At 38.6% G+C, this 20,115-nt stretch overlaps 1 protein-coding gene across 1 annotated transcript in view; it reads left to right on the top strand.

Annotated features, from left to right (window-relative positions):
* Nucleotides 1-20,115, top strand: part of rps6ka3b (ribosomal protein S6 kinase, polypeptide 3b) — an 84,486-nt gene that overhangs the window by 56,304 nt on the left and 8,067 nt on the right. The window contains exons 3-15 of the mRNA XM_079260094.1: nt 2,457-2,573; nt 3,071-3,152; nt 8,633-8,713; nt 8,826-8,905; nt 11,633-11,739; nt 13,375-13,412; nt 13,554-13,696; nt 14,987-15,057; nt 15,621-15,709; nt 17,236-17,300; nt 17,457-17,559; nt 17,660-17,769; nt 18,632-18,754. Coding sequence (XP_079116220.1) covers nt 2,457-2,573; nt 3,071-3,152; nt 8,633-8,713; nt 8,826-8,905; nt 11,633-11,739; nt 13,375-13,412; nt 13,554-13,696; nt 14,987-15,057; nt 15,621-15,709; nt 17,236-17,300; nt 17,457-17,559; nt 17,660-17,769; nt 18,632-18,754 — 1,209 coding nt within the window. The remainder of the gene's footprint in view (nt 1-2,456; nt 2,574-3,070; nt 3,153-8,632; nt 8,714-8,825; nt 8,906-11,632; nt 11,740-13,374; nt 13,413-13,553; nt 13,697-14,986; nt 15,058-15,620; nt 15,710-17,235; nt 17,301-17,456; nt 17,560-17,659; nt 17,770-18,631; nt 18,755-20,115) is intronic.

The following is a 20,115-nucleotide window of genomic DNA, read 5'->3' as shown; positions in this document are numbered from 1 at the left end:
CTGAATACCTCTGTACCATTAGTCAGTGAGATACAGTGGGGAGCAGGTATTGGTATCGGGGGTGGCTCCATGACAACTGTGTTAGTGTGTGTTGTAAGTTCCTGCTGTGTGGATGACGAGTGTTCGGGATGCCTGCTCAACCTGTTGTATGACTCACCGAAGAAGCCTGGATGGGATAGAAAAACCACCTTCGCACCAACTCACACTGATGGACGTTGTTGTGGAGTTTTCCCAGAATGCCTTTCTAAATGAAAACCGGAAAGTGCGTCTAAACTTGCTGTGTTTGAGTGCAGGAGAGGGAAAACGGCGGTCCCTCAGGGCGTTGGATGACTTCTGCTGCCAGAGAGTAAATGTACTCAGACCGCACCCGGTGTTGTGACTCAGAAGCTGCAGTGCATCATGGTCTAATGAGGCTTTCTGGGTTTACAAATCGATCCCTTGCTTTTTATAATGACTTTAATAGAGCAGAGATGCTGAGTCAGCTTTTATTGAAAGCATATCAAAGCTTTTCAAATATTTTAAGTTATTTTTCCCTGGAAAGTTTTAGCACATTTTTAGGGAGTACGGCTCACTGTTAGGGGTCCAAACACAACCTGACCAGGTCAGTAGTAAGGGGAAGTAGATCGATATGAGGGGAATGACAAGTAAACCTCATAGTCGTGTTATTTAATCAAACATTATTTAGACTGCCATTTAAATAATTTTGTTTAGCTTTAAACATTTTTACTTAAAGCAGCACTGTCTAGCTTTTTGGCTCAGTTTAATGGCACAGTGACATCTATTATGTCTATTTCTGTAGCTGTTCCTGCCCTGCAGAGTCCTGAGAAACAGAAGTATGAAAGTTTAAGAAAGAAAAAGACAAAAGAAGACATAAGACGGTAGACAACATCAGACTTACTTTTACTGACTGGAGAGAGTGCAGAGTAGAGGTAGGATGCAAAACAAATAGTGAATTGCCCGTCGTTGGGGGGGGGGGGGGGGGGGGGGGGGGGACTGTCCAACTTAAAGTGATTTAGTTGAATAAATTTAGTTATCAATCAGGATTTCTTTTGTTCAGCTTTGGAGGAGACTCTTGCATTCCTGTTCTTTAAAGCAGCCGTTCCTGCTGCAATATGGAAATAGCAAGACTTTGTGTTTAGTTTGGTGCATTCAGAACCGAGCTGCGAGCTGTGTTAACTCCTACCGCTTTACTGAAATAGAATTAAAGAAGTTTGTAATAAAATCTGTGTTTAAATTGTAGTTGGAATAAAAATAGTTTTATATCTATGTATCTTGTGTAGCAGAAGGCTTCCAAAGTCTACCTGTAAAAGGAAATGAATAAGTAAACTCTCTATATCGCCAAAACAAAGATGACCTTACAGTGACATTGTTTCAGTGTGTTCTTGTTCACATCTATTTAAAGCTGGACCAAAGTGTTTGATGCAGGTTAATTACAATCAGGCTGAATAAAGAGGACAATCTTTTTCTTCAGTGTTCAGTAGACAGATTTTATCTGACACTGTGCTGAGGAAAGAGATCTTAAAAGTGTTGTCGATCACTGCTTTATATGCTAAGCTTGACTCCTGAGGTCATGACACCAAGCAAAATGGACATTAACCCTTTAAAAAAAAACTGTTTTACAACAGAAAAAAGTGTTTTTTTCCCTTTTGTTTTGGTTTTAACTACAGCACAGATGCTATCTGATTTAAAAAAAAAAAAAAAAAAACAAAACAAAACACTTACCTTTAGTATTGCTGTGCATTTTGCATGGATATCCATCTTCTTCACTGGTGAAACACATTAAACCAAAGCTTTTTTCAGTTTTCCTCTTGCATGTTTGTAATCCAGGCTCAGCTTTATTGTAAAGACACCACAGCAAAAGGGTCAATCATAAAGAATCAGAAGATAAATATTAGGGTTTTCTCAACCTGCAGAGGATTTTAAGACATACCGCTGTGCTGCTCAGCCACTGAATGTTCAGCTTCTTTCAAGTCTGGATGCTGGAAGATGATGTGAGATGAGACTGTTGTGTTGCTGAAGTAAAATACTTTTTTTAAAAATTATATATTTGAATATTGAGTGACATGTAAACATCTTGTCTACAGTACGCCTTGCTGCTGCAGCAGATTGCAATACTAGTATCCGAGGAAAGAATCTAAACCAAAAACGTTGGGATTTCCACAGTTTTCTAGCCTGCCTGGTTTTGGTGCTTCCTGTGTTGAATCAGCCTCAAAGAAAACAGTTCAAATTTCAGAAAAGAGGAAATTCTTCATGTCAAATTCAGCCTGAAATCAGGCGCGTAAACAAGCAGAAAGCAGTGAAGTCAGACTTAGATGAACTTGTCTTTACACAGCCTCATCATTCACAAATTAGTCCTTATTGTCTAATTATTCTCAAAAGAAGACAGTGGTGAAAGATCCCCATCTAAACCATTATGACAAAACTTCAACTTATACGTGTGTTTTGTGTGTTTTCAGGATGATGTGCCGATCAAAGAGATCAGTATCACCCATCATGTCAAGGAGGGATCAGAAAAGGCCGACCCGCGGCAGTTTGAGCTCCGCAAAGTCTTGGGACAAGGCTCTTTTGGAAAGGTACCGCTCTGTGTGTGTGTGTGTGTGTGTGTGTGTGTGTGTGTGTGTGTGTGTGTGTGTGTGTGTGTGTGTGTGTGTGTGTGTGTGTGTGTGTGTGTGTGTGTGTGTGTGTGTGTTTGACAACCTGCCAGCATGTGTGTGAGTGTGTCTGAAGTGTAAGCGCAGGTTTAATTTCCACTCAAATCCCTGTAATGTTTCACCTGTGCTGGTGTTTGAGAGGCTGTTGCCATGGAGACAACAGGTCCTCCACAGTCCTGCTCAGTATCATCGCCTTTATGAATGAACAATGAGTCTCTCGTTCAGTGTGTGTGTGTGTGTGTGTGTGTGTCTTTTAATCTATATAAACGCGATCTGGAAAATGGGGTCAATGCAGTCCACATCCAGCATGCTCTGATGCTCCATCACACATTACACCGCTGGTATGGCGTCTTACATCAAGGGAAGCATCAGGTTGACCTCATTTTGCGCCCTGTGTGTGTTTTTGTGTGTGTGTGTAGGTGTTTCTGGTGAGGAAGATCACAGGACCGGATGCTGGTCAGCTGTACGCCATGAAGGTGCTGAAGAAAGCCACACTGAAAGGTAGACATGTGTAAACCTTTTCAACAAATCACAAAAATGATTAAAATCATCAACATATTTCTAGTTTTGTGCCATAAACCATAATACATCTCATTGTACTTTGCCATGGAGATCCATCACACACCGTTTGCTTGGTCCAAATACACTGCACTGCTGCATCCAACACCCACCAATGAGCTTCAGAGTCCTAAAACAACATCAGACGGACTTTTGGTCCATTTGTTCACAATAAGACAGCCGTAAATCCTCATTATTCTCCTTTTTGTGGAGACAAAAACACCATCAGTTTGAGGTGATGGCCTGCAGATCATGTAGCAGGAGCAGCAGCTGTTGGGTCACCAGATGGTGGAAAGGTTAGAGCTCACAGCATATGAGTCCATCCACTCCTCTTGTTCACTAATTCATCTGGTATCCTGACTTAAAACACTTCTTCTAGTGGGGGAAACAATCTGATCTCCAGTGATTAGGAGGTGCCATTAGCCAACTGATGCCATGGGAGGGATCTAATGCTAATGTTAACTCTTAAAACTCCAAGGCTAGTTTTTACTACGGTTGGTTGTATTTTTTTTATGTAAAAATACATAAAATCACGTAAAATCTCCACCTCTTTAAGCAAAGTCAGCATTTCCAGAGGATATCTTTCAGAACAACCTCAATCTGTGATATTAAAATGATTTAGAATAAATGTATCGATAGATGTCGCACCGTACAGACAGTGCTTTGTAGAAAAAATATAGATAAACAAAACCAAGCCTTTTCTCATCTGCATATTATTCTCTCAAGTATTGCCTGTGAGGAAAAAAAAAATCTTGGCATTGAAACAAACACACAACAGAAGCTATTTACATATTTATAGTTTTCTTCCAGCTGTTTTTTTTTTCTCTATATACAGTTATTTATGCTACCTACTCTCCAACTCGGCTTGTTTTTGGCACTCGTTTGGTTAAAAAAAAAAAATTTTTTTTGGGTTTATTTCCACCCATTAAGGACCATTATTTTAGTCCTTTTTAGACAGATATAAAGCTTTCTGGTCACATGTTAATCTCTGCTGCTGATTGAATGTTATTGTCAATTTCAGCTCCTTGATTGATTGGTTAAAAATCTAACAGGATGATAATTCATCATAAATTCCAGGTCAAAATATCGATCACTTAGCAATATGGTAGTAATATTAATTGTTTTTATAATGAAAATGTGATAAATAGTCATGTTATCATTGATGGACAGATGGATATACAAACGGATTGATGGATGGATAGATGATAGATGGATGGATGATAGATGGAAGGATGATAGATAGATGGATGCATAGATAGATGGATGGATGATAGATGGATAGATGGATGGATGATAGATGATGGTTAGATGGATGGATAGATGGATGGATGATAGATAGATGGATGGATGATAGATGGATGGATGATAGATAGATGGATGGATGATAGATAGATGGATGGATGATAGATGGAAGGATGATAGATAGATGATAGATAGATGGATGCATAGATAGATGGATGGATGATAGATGATGGTTAGATGGATGGATAGATGGATGGATGGATGATAGATAGATGGATGGATGATAGATAGATGGATGGATGATAAATGGATGGATAGATGGATGGATGATAGATGGATGGATAGATGGATGGATGATAGATGGATGGATGGATGGATGGATGGATGATAGATGGATGGATAGATGATAAATAGATGGATGATGATAGATGGATGGATAGATGGATGGATGATAGATGGATGGATGGATGGATGATAGATGGATGGATAGATGATAAATAGATGGATAGATGGATGGATGATAGACGGATGGATGATAGATAGATGATAGATGGATGGATGATAGATGGATGATAGATGGATAGATAGATGGATAGATGGATGGATGATAGATGGATGGATGGATGATAGATAGATGGATGGATGAATGGATGGATGGGTAGATGGATGAATGATAGATGGATAAATAATTAGATGGATAAATAGATAGATGGATAAATGGATAGATGGATGCATCGATGGATGGATGGATGGATGATAGATAGATGGATGGATGGATGATAGATAGATGGATGGATGGATGATAGATGGATGGATGGATGATAGATAGATGGATGGATGGATGGTAGATAGATGGATGGATGATAGATGGATGGATGGATGATAGATGGATGAATAGATGGATGCATAGGGAGATGGATGGATGGATGATAGATGGATGAATAGATGGATGCATAGGGAGATGGATGGATGGATGATAGATGGATGGATAGATGGATGGATGGATGATAGATGGATTAATAGATGGATGCATAGGGAGATGGATGGATGATAGATGGATGGATGGATGATAGATAGATGGATGGATGGATGGGTAGATGGATGAATGATAGATGGATAAATAATTAGATGGATAAATAGATAGATGGATAAATGGATAGATGGATGCATCGATGGATGGATGGATGGATGGATGATAGATAGATGGATGGATGGATGATAGATAGATAGATGGATGGATGGATGGATGATAGATAGATGGATGGATGGATGGTAGATAGATGGATGGATGATAGATAGATAGATGGATGGATGATAGATAGATGGATGGATGGATGATAGATGGATGCATAGGGAGATGGATGGATGGATGATAGATGGATGGATAGATGAATGGATGGATGATAGATGGATTAATAGATGGATGCATAGGGAGATGGATGGATAGATCAATGGATGGATGGATGGATAGATGGATGAATGATAGATGATAAATAATTAGATGGATAAATAGATAGATGGATAAATAGATGGATGGATGATAGATGGATTAATAGATGGATGCATAGGGAGATGGATGGATAGATCGATGGATGGATGGATAGATGGATGAATGATAGATGATAAATAGATAGATGGATAAATAGATAGATGGATAAATAGATAGATGGATAAATGGATGGATGCATCGATGGATAGATGGATGGATAATAGAAGGATAGATGGACAGATCGATAAATAGATGAATAAATTGATAGATAAATGGATGGATGGATAGATACTTTATTCTCTTGATGGACCGCTTACTGTGAATTTACTATAGTCTCAGAATAAACTCTACATTTTGCAGTCGGATTATAAACCTCCTGGATGGGATGTAGATCCCTGGAGTCGATTAAACACAGTTTACCCCACAGAGTTACACACTACGTTACTGAGATATTGACAACATAACACTCAGGACTGCAGACGATCTGGCTGAGTTTTAAGAATGCAGCATTTGACCACAAACAAGGATATTTTAACAGTTCACTGTGGCTGCTCCGAGGGCAGAACAGGGATGTTAGCTTAGAAAACACTAATAATCAGTGTGATACGTCAGTAGCTTGTTGTTAAAAACAACCACCCCTTACATAAACATCCTTAAGAAACGGAGAGGATTTTGTCCAGTTGGTTTGTGAAATAAAGGCAAAGATGCCAAAAAAGTAAGTCCAGAGTGGTCAGTAATGACACCTTGACGGCGTGAAGAGTAAATCAGTGCATCTACAGTGTGTCCAGTTTGACAGGGACAAAATAATAACACAGGCGGGTCTGGAGGAAGATTACAGAACAAATTGTTCTTTCATTTAGGTGCTGAGTCTAAGTAAACAGGTTAACCAAACGCTATCAGAGTCAAATGACTGTTTAAGGTGGAGTAGAAATTACCTGGAAATACAGTCTGAAAACACTTTCTCCAAACATTTTTATTCAAGTTACAGCATTAACCATAATAAATCCCCAAACGATACAAAAACAAGCTTATATAGCCCATGATGTCCCTGTTTAAGAATATAAGCTTCCAGTTTACCTCCAGTTTTAATCATACAGTCAGTTATCATCATAATCCACATCTGGGTCATCAGACAGCGTCCAGATGAAGCTGCAGCTGTCATTGTGTGTGTGTGTAACAGCAGTGGAAATAAGAACTTCCTGATGTTTGTTTCAGTTCTGCAAAACCTAAATTTCAGATTCAACTTCCTGTGCAAATGTGTGTTGTTGCAACGAATCCTTTCAGAAGTTGCTGTGGATAAAATGCGCTGGACGTGTTAAATGAAGCGTTTTCATCATCCACATTTTTAAGTTACTAGTAGTTTAAATACATGAATTGTTTTTAGCTGTTTTAGCAGATGAATTGATTAGTTTATTAATCCGAACTCATTTTCACAGTTCATGTGCAAAAGGCAGATGGAGAACGTTTAAAGAAAAGTCACGTTTAGCTTCACAAGGTTCAGCCTCTTGACATCCGTTTAACCTTTCAGAGCCAGCTGAGAGCCTTTTCTTCTAAAATAAATAGTTTTCTTGTGGATGAAGCCTCCTGAAGTTGTTTCACAAGTAGATTCGGTTTCTCAGTCTCCCAAAAAGAGAATTTCACACCTTCACATGAGAAGCTACTGAGGGCTAAAGAGGTGTGGAGAGATTGTGAAGGAATTAATTCTTGAAATAACGTTGAACTCAGGCCATACACCATCTGCTTGCAGAAAGAAATACAACCTGATCTAACCGACTCGTTTCTTTTTCTCTTATAGCTTTACTTCTCCTTTAACTTTTTATGTGCACATTCTTCCCTCTTATATCACTAAAGCTTGTTACTTACTCCACGAGAAGCCAGAACTTTTTACGTGTTCTCGAGGCCCTGAGATGAAAATGACGTCATTTTGTTCTCGATGACATGTTTGAAGTCATTTCTCAACACGTCGGGCAGGCAGAACTTTTTTCGTGGGTGTTATTTGTCGGACATTTGACATTTTCAGTGTTTATGCTGTTGCAGGTAAAACGGATTGTTTTGATAAAACAGCTGATTGAGGTGGTGAGAAAGTACAAACTTTTTTACAACATGTGGCATTAAAACACTCGGACCCAGCCGCGTGCACGACCCGCCCTGCCGCGGACAAAGTTGCTTGTTAAATATGAAACCGGAAAACCACTCGGAGAGCGGAAACCTCCGCTGAACACAATGTTGAGTAATCCTTTTGCAAAGTTCCTGGACCCAAACGGTGATCCAGATCATCTCTAAGATTTAATCAGTTTTTCGTTTTCACATTTCCAACAAGTCCTGATAATTTCATGAAAATCCGTTTGTAACGTTTTGAGTTATCTTGAACAAAAACAGACAAACAAACAGATAAACGCAGGTAAACACAGAACCTGCTTGGCGGTGGCGACAACCAGATTCATCGCACATAAAACCAGTCATCGCCACCTGCAGTGGAGGATGAACGGACCTGAGGAAAAAGAATTTTTTTCTTGTTTTGCAGCCTCGAGTTCTTGCCTTTGGTGGAGTATACAACAAGCTTTACTCATCAGCTGTTACCCTGCAGCTAAAATAGAAACAAAATAAGGAAGGCTGCTATGTTTTCATTTCTCTTCTTTCTGTGATTTAACCGGTGATGAATGTGTTTTCCACCCTGTGTGTGTGTTTCCAGTGCGTGACCGGGTCAGGACAAAGATGGAGAGAGACATCCTGGTAGAGGTCAACCATCCCTTCATCGTTAAGCTGCACTACGGTGAGGCAGCCAATGCGAGGCCGCGGCGTTGAGCTTACATCCAATCAGAGCTTCCTCTTGTTGCAGGAGCGAACGATTTAGTTCTCACCTCGCTTCACTTTCTTCCCCGCAGCGTTTCAGACGGAAGGAAAGCTCTACCTGATCCTGGATTTTCTCAGGGGGGGAGATCTCTTCACTCGTCTCTCTAAGGAGGTAACTGCAGTTAAGCACTGATCTGACATCAGTTTACGCTCTGAGAGGTCTGATTAGATTTCAGTAAAACAACACAGAGAGAATAAAGCTGACAGAAGGAGAAAGAATCAGGAGTTTATTTTCCTGGACTGGGAAACGGTTGCTGCGAGATTGTGTTGGCTTTTACAGAAATAACAAACTTTAACCTTATAAGCCAGTCGTAGGAAAACATTCCTCTAATTTTGTCTCAGTCGCTGATCCAATCTAACAGATACCAGCGTATAACTGGTTTTGTAATCATCTCTGGCTCGCAGGAAGAAGATCAGAGAAGTGAAGTGTAATCTGTTTTGTAGAGCTTCACAGCTGCGTCCTAATAACCAGCTTCATATAGTAAACAACAGGACATTTATCACTGTTACATGTACATGGATGCAGGCTGAAATGCATCATTTATAGCTGATTTGCTGTCATTTCATCACCAAAAGGCATTAACGATAAGAATATTAATGCAAAATCCTAAAATGTATATTAATATCAGAGTAATCCATGTTTTATTGGATTCTTTTGTTTAGAAGAGCTTTAAAGGGAACTTGAAATATTGTTTTAAAAAAAAAAATGGTAGTGTTTTGGCTTATCTGAGATCAAATCACATTATTAAATGTGTTACAAACATAATATCTGTATTTCACTCTGAACACAGTCTTCATCTAACAAGCAAACACAATCCCACTTCCACAATCTGCTGTGTAAAATGTAAATAAAAACAAAATGCAACTTTTTACAATTCTCATCAACTCATATTTTATTCCCAGTAGAACAGAAGCAACATATCAGGTGTTGAAACTATGACGTTTCACCATTTCATGTAAAACATTTGCTCATTTCTAATATAGTATGAGCAACACATCTGTTGGATCAGGATGATGTTTCATATTGTATAACATCCCCTCTTCTTTTAACTGCAGTGTGTAAACGTTGTGCACAGTGTCCCGACTCTTTTGGAAGTGAGGTGGAAAGATAAATAAAGAAGCCTGTGGTGCCTTTTAAATAAATAGATTAATTAAATAAATACTAACAGGTCTGTGCTGCTCGTTTACCCACCTACCTGGGTAAAACCTGACAGCCCAGTTGTCAAAATATGATCTCAGATGTACCAGATAAGCAGCTGGAAACGCAGAACAAACTATAGAAAGCACAAACAAAAGAACATTTTACATAAGTCCAGTTTAAACCAGATGAAAATGTGGAAAATCAACTTCTCACTAATAAATAAATAAGGTGAAGAGCTGGAATGATGCATCTAAGTGTCCTTTAAAAGCAGTACAGCTAGTATGTAACATAGAATCCTAATTTTTTTTTTTTTTTTTAACTTTACCAATAAATGGCCTAATAAACATTTTTATTTAAAACAACAATGTTCTACATACTTATGAAACATAATGCGTCACATTTTCTTCCATAAATACCTTTACAACGTTTCACAAATCTTCCAGCAGATCGCTCTGACTGGACTTTACTGACTTCTGCTGACAGGAAACACAGTGGTCACAAGCAGATCCACGACATAAAAACAAGCCACAGCCATGACAAACAAAAACATATTTCATGTTTTGTCACTGCGCCACGTCAGTGTCGGTTCAGGCAATCAAAGATGTCATTAAAGTTTAGGAAGTTATTTTCTTTGGAAAATAAGAGTCTTGCATGCAGAACAAAAGTGAAATGATGAAGTGATAGAAACATTTACTCATAGGAGGAAAGAGTTGGTTTTATATATCTATCTATATCTATATCTATCTATCTATATATACATATACATATGTATATGTATATGTTATACTGTTTATGTGAACATTATTGTGACTATGATTATTATTGCTGTTATAACTGTGTAAGATTTCATCAGGTTGTAATAAAATGACCCATCCTTTCTGAAGTTACCTCATCAATACAAATATAATAACATTACAGATCTATTACAGTTTTATTCTGATTTGGCACATTTTACCTAAATACAACTATAAATGTGTGGTTTTGAAACAAAGATCTTTTAGTGACAAAAAATGTCACATCTTAACATTCAATGCATTTATTTCTTTTAAAACACATCTGAAGTATATCATCTAACACATCTGCACTGGGTTGACTGGTGTGGTATCAGTACACTTTTATTAATACCAAGTACAAGTACACACGCTTGGTATTGACCTGATACTGGTATCGGTGCATCCCTGATATATAATATATGTATATATGTGTATGTGTTTGTGTGTGTGTGTGTGTGTGTTTGTTTTTACAAGACTGTGCTGTCATTAATACACTTCCTGGGATTAATGACATGTACATGTCTTGTGGTTCATGTTTCTAGTTTGTGTTTGCTCTTTGGTTTCTTTTATTTGTCTTTTTGGCAGAAAGAAACATGCTCAATTCAATGCAATTAACTCTATTAAACTTTATTCCAGACTCATGGTTGATTTAAAAAGAAACGCAGACAACACACACACACACACACACACACACACACACACACACACACACACACACACACACACACAAACGAAAGCGATCTTCCATGAAAGAAAAACAGAATTGAAGCATTTTAGTTTGATGGCATCGACTCTAAATTCACCACATTTAAATGCTGCTTTTTCTGGTCTTGTTGCTGAAACCACACAAACTGAACGTGTTTACCGCCTGCTAGCAGCTGTGTACAGCGTTTAAACGTCGTCATACGGCTGTTCTTTGTTGCAGGTGATGTTCACGGAGGAGGATGTGAAGTTCTACCTGGCAGAGCTCGCTCTGGCCCTGGATCACCTTCACGGCCTCGGCATCATTTACAGAGACCTCAAGCCTGAGAAGTACGCACATACACACGCCTTCACACAAATACAGACGGTTGCTTCTCTGTTTGCTACACTTATTTATTGTCGTCACAGTTACAGATGTCAGCTGTCAGTAAACAGCAGCTATGTTTACTTTTGGTCCCATAGAAGGTCCAGTCATCATGTAAACACCTCGGCTGATCCGATCGGCCTCGATCAGAAGAATTTTCAATCTGATCGAGAGTGTTGGTTTAAACCTCTTAATGAACAGACCAGCAGGACAAGAAATAACCATGTCTGCACTCATTCTGATGGTTTCTGTGGTGGAGGTTGTTTCTGTGCATGCTTGAACCATCCTGATGGACGGGTGACGTAATGAGTTTCTGGGAAAACTGGGATATTGACGGCAGGAAAACAGTGAAAGAGTGAAGGATTACTGTGCGTCTCTACAGTCTAAATGTTCAAAACAAAAGAAAAAAAACCCAACTTCCTCCTCATTGTCATCAACAGCATTACGATCGTATTAAATCATGTAAATCAATAGGAAAATTTAAACATGATAAAACATGAGATAATTCAAAGTTATGAGGCAAATAGGGTCATTTTTTAAAAAACAATGTATGTTGAATTCTGCTATTTATTGTGTGTATTACGACTGTATGCTGTTTAAGTTGCATTATAACAGAATTTAATGTGTATTACGACATTCTTCATGCTGTGAAAATGTTAGTGTCATTGATACGCGGGTTATGGACTAGATAAGCGCCCGACTTCTTCCTAAACCCTTTTTTGAACTTAAGAAGCTTATTTTATTTGTTGTTTGTTGTAACTAATATTTGTTCTTTTAAAAGTCCTTTTTTTTTTTTAGTTCAAAATAAAAAGATTAAAAAAAATCTCTCCATCAACTGATCAGATCACCGTGTGTAGATCAGCTGCAATCCATGACACATGAAATATTTATCCATGTAAATGTAGTTATTGATGACTAAGGTGAGCTAACATGTAAACTACACACAGATGACCTCACACTTGATCCAGTTGCATGTTACATAAATATTTGTGTGTTTTTCTTCAGTCTACCTTTTCAAAATGTTCTCTAGATCTAGTAAATGTCTACTGTCACCCTGCAGAAGTACGGGCCACAGCTGGCGCAGCAGCTCATGCAAAACTATTTATTTTCCCATTACACAATATATAAAAAGCTACAAACAGTCTGATCCTTTCTGCTTTTCCTCTCCAGGTGAATCACACGTAAAGCGTCACGTTTTGAACATGCAGCACGTGTACATGAATATGTAGGTTGTAAGTTCAGACAAGAAGGATGGAGCTCCCCAATGCAACTGGGAAACTGGTTCTTCTAGGAGCCTCGTTTGATTAATAATCTTCCAGAAAGCTGCAGGGAGCTTCAGCATTTCATGCTGTTTTCTGCTGTTTGGTGGCTTCCCTCAGCTTTTTGCATGCAGAGTGCAGAATTAGCCTGACTCAGTGACATGGACAAGTTTTATATGAAATTAAATCAACGCTTTTTGCTACATTTTCATGATTTGTATCATGAGAATTTGCAGTTTATCTCTGAAGATGTTTCTAGCATCTAACTGTAAAAAATGCACGTGCACTGTCACAGTTACATGTAGCTACGCTCGGATTAAAGAAGCATTTCTGTTGTTTCAGCATCCTGCTCGATGAAGATGGACACATCAAGCTGACCGGTGCGTAATATTAGACCTTTGTGTACTCCCGCTGCTCATTCCCACTGCTTTCCCAGTGTTGTGTTTTCACTTCAGCTTTCCTGTTAGTTCAAGTCTTTCATCTCAGGTTCGCATTAATGTGTTTCATGTCTTTGTGTTCAGACTTTGGCCTCAGCAAGGAGTCGATAGACCATGAGAACAAGGCCTACTCCTTCTGTGGGACAGTCGAGTACATGGCTCCTGAGGTGGTGAACAGGCGAGGGCACACGCACAGCGCCGACTGGTGGTCGTACGGCGTGCTCATGGTGAGGAGATGCCTCCTGCTGTTTGTCTTTAGGGACGTGCTCTTCCACTTCAGTAATCAGATTACAGTTAGCTCACAGGTTGGGTTATCCCAGTCTTCTTATGTCAGCTTCATTTTTTTTTTTTTTTATCAATATCTAGAATAAAAGAGCTGGAACTACATGCATGATTGCACACACACACACACACACACACCAAAAAAATCATTTTCAGACTTTTATTCGCATGTTTCCATAAAAAATCTGTTACATTTTACCTCCATAAAATACTAGTGACCACCTTGAGCTTCCATAACTTCTTATGACACTACGTTTCTGACAGATACATGGTGCTGAATGGAAGAAAATCCTAAAACATTTAAGTTTTTTTTTTCCTCTCTGTGGAAACAGGTCTTGTTTTGTTCACATTTTCCTGGAATATCATTTTTTAAAGTTTCCCCATGAGGTGCACCACATCCTAGTAATGTGCATGAAACAAGTCTTAGTTTCCTCCCAAAGCTTCATAACCTTCTAAACTTTTGATAAACTTGTAAAAATGTTTAGATTTGTAGACATGCACTTCTAATTTTGATCTATTTACAGGTTTATCACATGCCATAACCATTCAGTCAGTCTGAGTGAATAATGAATGAAAAACAATTTATTAATCCCAAAGGGGAAATTCAATCATGACTTGCAGCTCTAGAATACTAGAATAGTTGCAGAAACTGAGAGAAATGCCTCCGTTTATGTGGTGTCATCTTGAAATTACAAGTTTATTAGTTTATCTTGGAATAAAAATAAATCAGCTCTTTTTTTTCATGAAGCAAAACAAACTGACCTGTGATCTGAAGAAATGGATCAGTGATTGTGTGGGAAGGGGGTGTCCATATCTGGGTCGTGTTGTTTGGTTTGCTGTATTATTAGAACAGACAGCATCTTCTTCTCCTGCACAAAGATGAGGTTGACCAGCTCCCACATATCTGCTTCCACCAGAGCTTCTTACATAAATCATGATGCATTTACTAAAGAGACCAGGCCAGTGTTTGCTATCTGACATTCACAGGTTGCTACAGTTTGTAAGAGGCTGTCCACGCATATTAACATGGCAACTCTGACAACCTAAAACACTACGAAGTGAATGATCCTAATGACTTCCAGGATTGCTGGATTCTAGCTCTGTGCTGATGGAGACACTGCAGACATCAGAGATGATTCAGTTTATCTCTCATTAGATTTTCTGCGGTACAAACTGTGTCTACGGAAAGTCATTCCAGAGTTCTGACCGTGACATTTCTCCCTTCTCTTTCTCAGTTTGAGATGCTGACCGGAGTGCTGCCGTTTCAAGGCAAAGACCGGAAAGAGACGATGACCATGATCCTCAAGTGAGACACTTTATACTGCCTGCTCGCTCATATCCAATCTCCTCACAGCAGCTTTTATTATAGCGCACATCACATCTGAGAAGAGACGGAGAGAGAAAGGAGCAGAGGCAGCCCAGGGGAGAATCAGGGATTTATATTAATGGAGACACTCGGGAGGAAGAGGGTGATGATGATGATGAGGACTGGATGGAGCTGAGACGAATTCACTCACAGTGTGCTGATGGATTATAGAAGCGAGATAAGATGAGAAGAAGATAGAGGCAAAAGAGAGAATGTGATCATGTTGAGAGAAAAATGAAAAACAGAGCTGAGAGGAAACGTTAACCCCTCCCGCTTCCTACGTCTCTCTTTCACTCCCAGCATCCGTCTGCAGGAAAATGCTGAGCAGACTCTCCACAATGCTGACTTTGCTTCCTCTGACACCGACATATTATTGTCTAGTCTTTCAGATGCTTCGGTTTAGATACACAATATGGACATTTAATATGTTTTTCTATCTAATTTATCCTGCCTGGTGCCTATTAACTGGATTTCTTGTGATGTTTTTTCTCCTTTTTGTGCAGAGCCAAGTTGGGAATGCCGCAGTTCCTCAGTTTAGAAGCTCAGAGTCTCCTCAGGAACCTTTTTAAACGCAATCCTGCCAACAGACTCGGTAAAACAGTCACGCATGAAACTTGCTGGGGATGTGAAAGGCAACATAACAACCTGATACCTGGAGATTTACACGCAAGGATTATTGTTGCAAGCCTATTTATTACATTAGTGAGATAAAAGGTTAAAATAAAAGCATGAAATCCAATGTTTGAGCTGTAAAAACCTGGTCTTCTTGACAAGATTTAGAAATAATCCAGTTGCATTATGATAGATAAGTTCAGTTTAGCATCAGAAGTGGGTAAAACCTGTTTTCTCTTCATTATGTTTTAACTTGTTACACACACACACACACACACACACACAACAACAACAGGTGTGATGCTACATCATGTGATGCTGTTCTGCGCTGTGATCCATTCATTTGAATGAGATTTGTTGGAACTGCGAAGCCTGCAGCACACAGGTCTGTAAGACCTTAAAATGTGTTTAATTTGTTAGTTTGAATTAAAGCTGCCTTCTTTGTAATTTCATAAACATTTTTCAGAATATAGATGATAGTTTTGTAATGTGTAAACATTTGTTTGTTGATTTTTAACAACAGATTTCCCCTCAGACAGTTTATACTCATGTTCCTCACTGCGTGGCTCGCGAGCCGCATGCGGCTCACCGACTCTTGACTTGCGGCTCGTGAAGCAGCCGCTGGTTTTCTGAAAATGCTTTCTAAACAAGTCATAATGATCCTCAACGGTGCAGTTCTCTCCACAAACAAGAGCTGCAGGCTGCTTGCAGAAACTCTGCTGTCCTAACGGCCCTAACTGACCCTGTCAGAGTTGCCAGTTTTGGCTGATTTCAGCTTCGTCTAACTCCACCAAAGAGCTGCTCCGTCGGTAGCTCCGTATATATAATGAAAAAGAAACACCCACATTCCGGGGGCATTATTGTAATTTGACCATATAGTGTTGCATAAGAATGCCGTTACTCCGTACAATATTTAGGAAAACCATTCCTTGCTAAAAAGCTGAATGTTACCGATTTGGCAACGTAGCAGGATACGTAGCATGGCTCTCCTCTTGTTTTATATTTAGTGTGGCTCCTGTTGAATTAACAGTGAAGATCACTGGTTTATACCATAAAAGTGCAACATGGAAAACTTCTTCAAAGTATTAACTTACACACTCCACCCCCTCCCCCTCTGCTGTGCTTTAGCTCCAAAACCAAAGCTCCAAATTAGCTGATTATTATGAACACACCAGTTTAGATTTCAGTATTTAGATTTAAATGTAATTATTATATGTAAGTATTTCTATAGGAGAATTGTTTAATTTTAGTTCTGAGAAATAAAGCAGGAGGCCCCAGCACATGTTCAACCATCTGGACTGGTTTTAGGAACTGTGTTCTGTAGAGTGTGGTTAGGATTCCCAGTGTTTTGCTCCAACGCTGCAGGCTTTATTGGACTTTTGGTTAAACCATCCCAGTGATCGTGTTTCCTTTGCTGCTTTTACACCTGAAATTAAATGAATGAATAAAATGAAAAGGACTTTATTCATCCCAGAGGGAAATTTCAAAATATGAATTTGTTTGCAGGAGCCGGACCAGACGGTGTGGAGGAGATAAAGAGGCATTCGTTCTTCAACACCATTGACTGGAATGTGAGTTTCTTTAATCAACATTATAAGCAATGGGATTTACACAGCCATTTTGTTCCATCTTGTATCAAAACAAAACCGTATCTCTGCTTTTATTACTTTTAGTTTTATTTCACGGTGCTTCTGGCTGAGATTTTTAAAATATTTCTTCTTCCTTAGAAACTTTACCGCAGAGAGATCCACCCTCCTTTTAAACCAGCTGCAGGACGACCTGACGACACGTTCTATTTCGATCCAGAGTTCACAGCTAAAACACCCAGAGGTACCTCCCGCTGCACCTCAACCTCTGCTGAGAGATGAACTACATTCTCAGTAAATGTGGTTTCACTGAGGATTAACAGCTATTTCTGTGCATTCTTCAGACTCTCCAGGGGTCCCTCCGAGTGCCAACGCCCATCAGCTCTTCAGAGGGTTTAGCTTTGTGGCCATAACAGAGGAAGAGACGCAACCACTACCCAGCACTATTGTACAGGTGCACGCAAACTCATTGTGTCTCCGAAATACTCTAATAATCAGAGTTAAATTTTAATATTTATAATGGAAGGTGTCAGAATAAATAAGGTTAAGGTGTTTGCACATAAATGGTGCTGCATACTCTGAAATGTACGTGGTTCTAGTTTCACTGCACGTCATCAAACCTGATCAATTACGTTCCAAATACACATGAAATGATCCGAACTTCATTCCTCCTTTATCAGCTGCCACAACTCCTCTTGCTCATGTTTATGTTGGAGGAAACAGTGTTGAATTAGACATTTTCAACGTTGAGGAAGATTAAAAACCAAAAGAATCATCCTGAGTGACCGAAGGCTCCATTTTCCTTCAGAGGTCTGCAAACAGACGAATGAATAAAGCATGTTGGATATGGTGCAACGATACACAGAGTTCACGGTTCGGTTCGGTACTTTAGTTTCACGGTATTTATTTGGTGAAAAGAAATACATTTTAAAGCTTTTTGAAAGAGTAATTTATTGAATTACACATGTTTGTTTAAACTCCAGATCAGAGTTGCTGAAACTGCAAAATAATGAAAAAAAATTAAATAAAAGTTTCCGACAGATAAATCACCCATCTGCTTTGAAAAAACAGTATATTACAGATAAATAGTATGGATAATAAATAAATAAACAATAAATAAATCTTTCCAACATGCACATTTTTTACAGGGGGTGGGCAACTCCTGGTCCTCGAGGGCCACAGACCTGCTAATGTTGGGAGTTTCCCTGTTGCAACATACCTGACTCAAAACAATGGCTAATCATCAGACTGGTGCAGATTGAGTCTGGTGTTTGGAGTATTGAGTACTAAAAGTCATCTGTGTTTCCTTTCTGCAGCTTCACCGCAGCACCTCCCAGTTCTCTGACGCCTATGAAATAAAAGAGGACATTGGCGTCGGCTCCTACTCCATCTGCAAGCGCTGCATACACAAAGGAACTGGCATGGAGTACGCGGTCAAGGTAAAAATCTACATTATTTCTGCTCTTTATGGAGTCAGAGTTCCTGCAGTCTCTCAGGTCATCGCAGTCTTACAAAACTTATTTAAATGCAGCTCCACAAAGATCTCACGTTTGTCTTTGCTGCTGGTGATGTGAGCCATTGTCAGTCCAGCCTGAAGCTGCTCACAGATATATATATATATTTTTTTAATCTAGGCTTTAATTCATTGGAAAGGTGCTAAAAATTCCAGTTACATGTTTTTTTTCCTCTTAGCTGAACTGGTGAACGATCCCAAACCAGAATCCATGTTGCTTCTTGGGTTTGAGTGACAGTAACTGCGATGTTCGCTTCATTTTTCCTCGTTCATAAAAGGTTTAAACATGAACCTAAAAAGCTCAGATGACTAAAATAAACTCTGCATATTTATTTAATAAGTTGTAACATGCATTAAATGAAGAAGAGTGTGATCCTCTGGCTCCTCCTGCAGGAGCTCCAGCAGTTATCTGGAGTTTGTTGGGACGGAGGTTCACGCGGCTGGTTGGAGGAAGATGAGTCTTTATAGATTCAGTTTGACTCTGCTGCTGTCTTGATTAACATGTCATTAAATTATTATGTAATCCTTTAAAAACAAGTTAAATACAACTTAAGGCTTTGCAATAATGATAAAAACAAGTAAATAAAAACAAATAATTAAAACAGGAGAAAACAGAAATATAAATCAGACCAATTAAATCCTGAAGAGTAAAAATAATTCCAGATAAACCTTTATTACCTTTTAATGCCTGATTTTATGTCCTTAATATTTGTATCATGTCTTTTCTATTTATCATTGAAGCAAACTTTGTAATTACTAAGTATCTGTAAATGTGAAATTCTATAATATATTATTTTTTTTGGAGAGTGACACTGTATTGATAACTCACTTATGTCCACTAATAAGCAAAAATATCATTCTCACCCATGCATGTTCTATAAAACAACATTTAAATACATCTCCATTGTAGTGCACACAGTGCATGAAAGGGTTAAATTACATTAAAACAAAATAAATATAGTAAAAATAAAAGAAAAAAGTTAAGATAAAAGAGTGAAATAAATGAAAATACTGTTAGGAGTCTACATCTAACTGTATTTTTAATTATTTATTGAATTGTTTATTGTAATAATAAATAAACCACATATAAATAAACACAAATAATAGTAAATAAAAAACTATTTAAAAGTAATAAGTGCGCAGTGTTTTGTTACAGATTTGTGTTATAGACATCAAGTGATCTTTGAAACAAACGCCACTAAAAGCAGGAGAATAAACTTTTTCAAGCATCTTTTTTATCGCCTCCATTTCTACGTTGTTTATTCAGATCTTCTAAATGAGAATAAA

Source organism: Telmatherina bonti (assembly GCF_933228915.1).
Source record: "Telmatherina bonti genome assembly, chromosome: 20".
NCBI classification, from domain to species: Eukaryota; Metazoa; Chordata; class Actinopteri; order Atheriniformes; family Telmatherinidae; genus Telmatherina; species Telmatherina bonti.
Note: the sequence above shows the minus strand (reverse complement) of the source record. Positions and strands in the feature narration are given on the sequence as shown.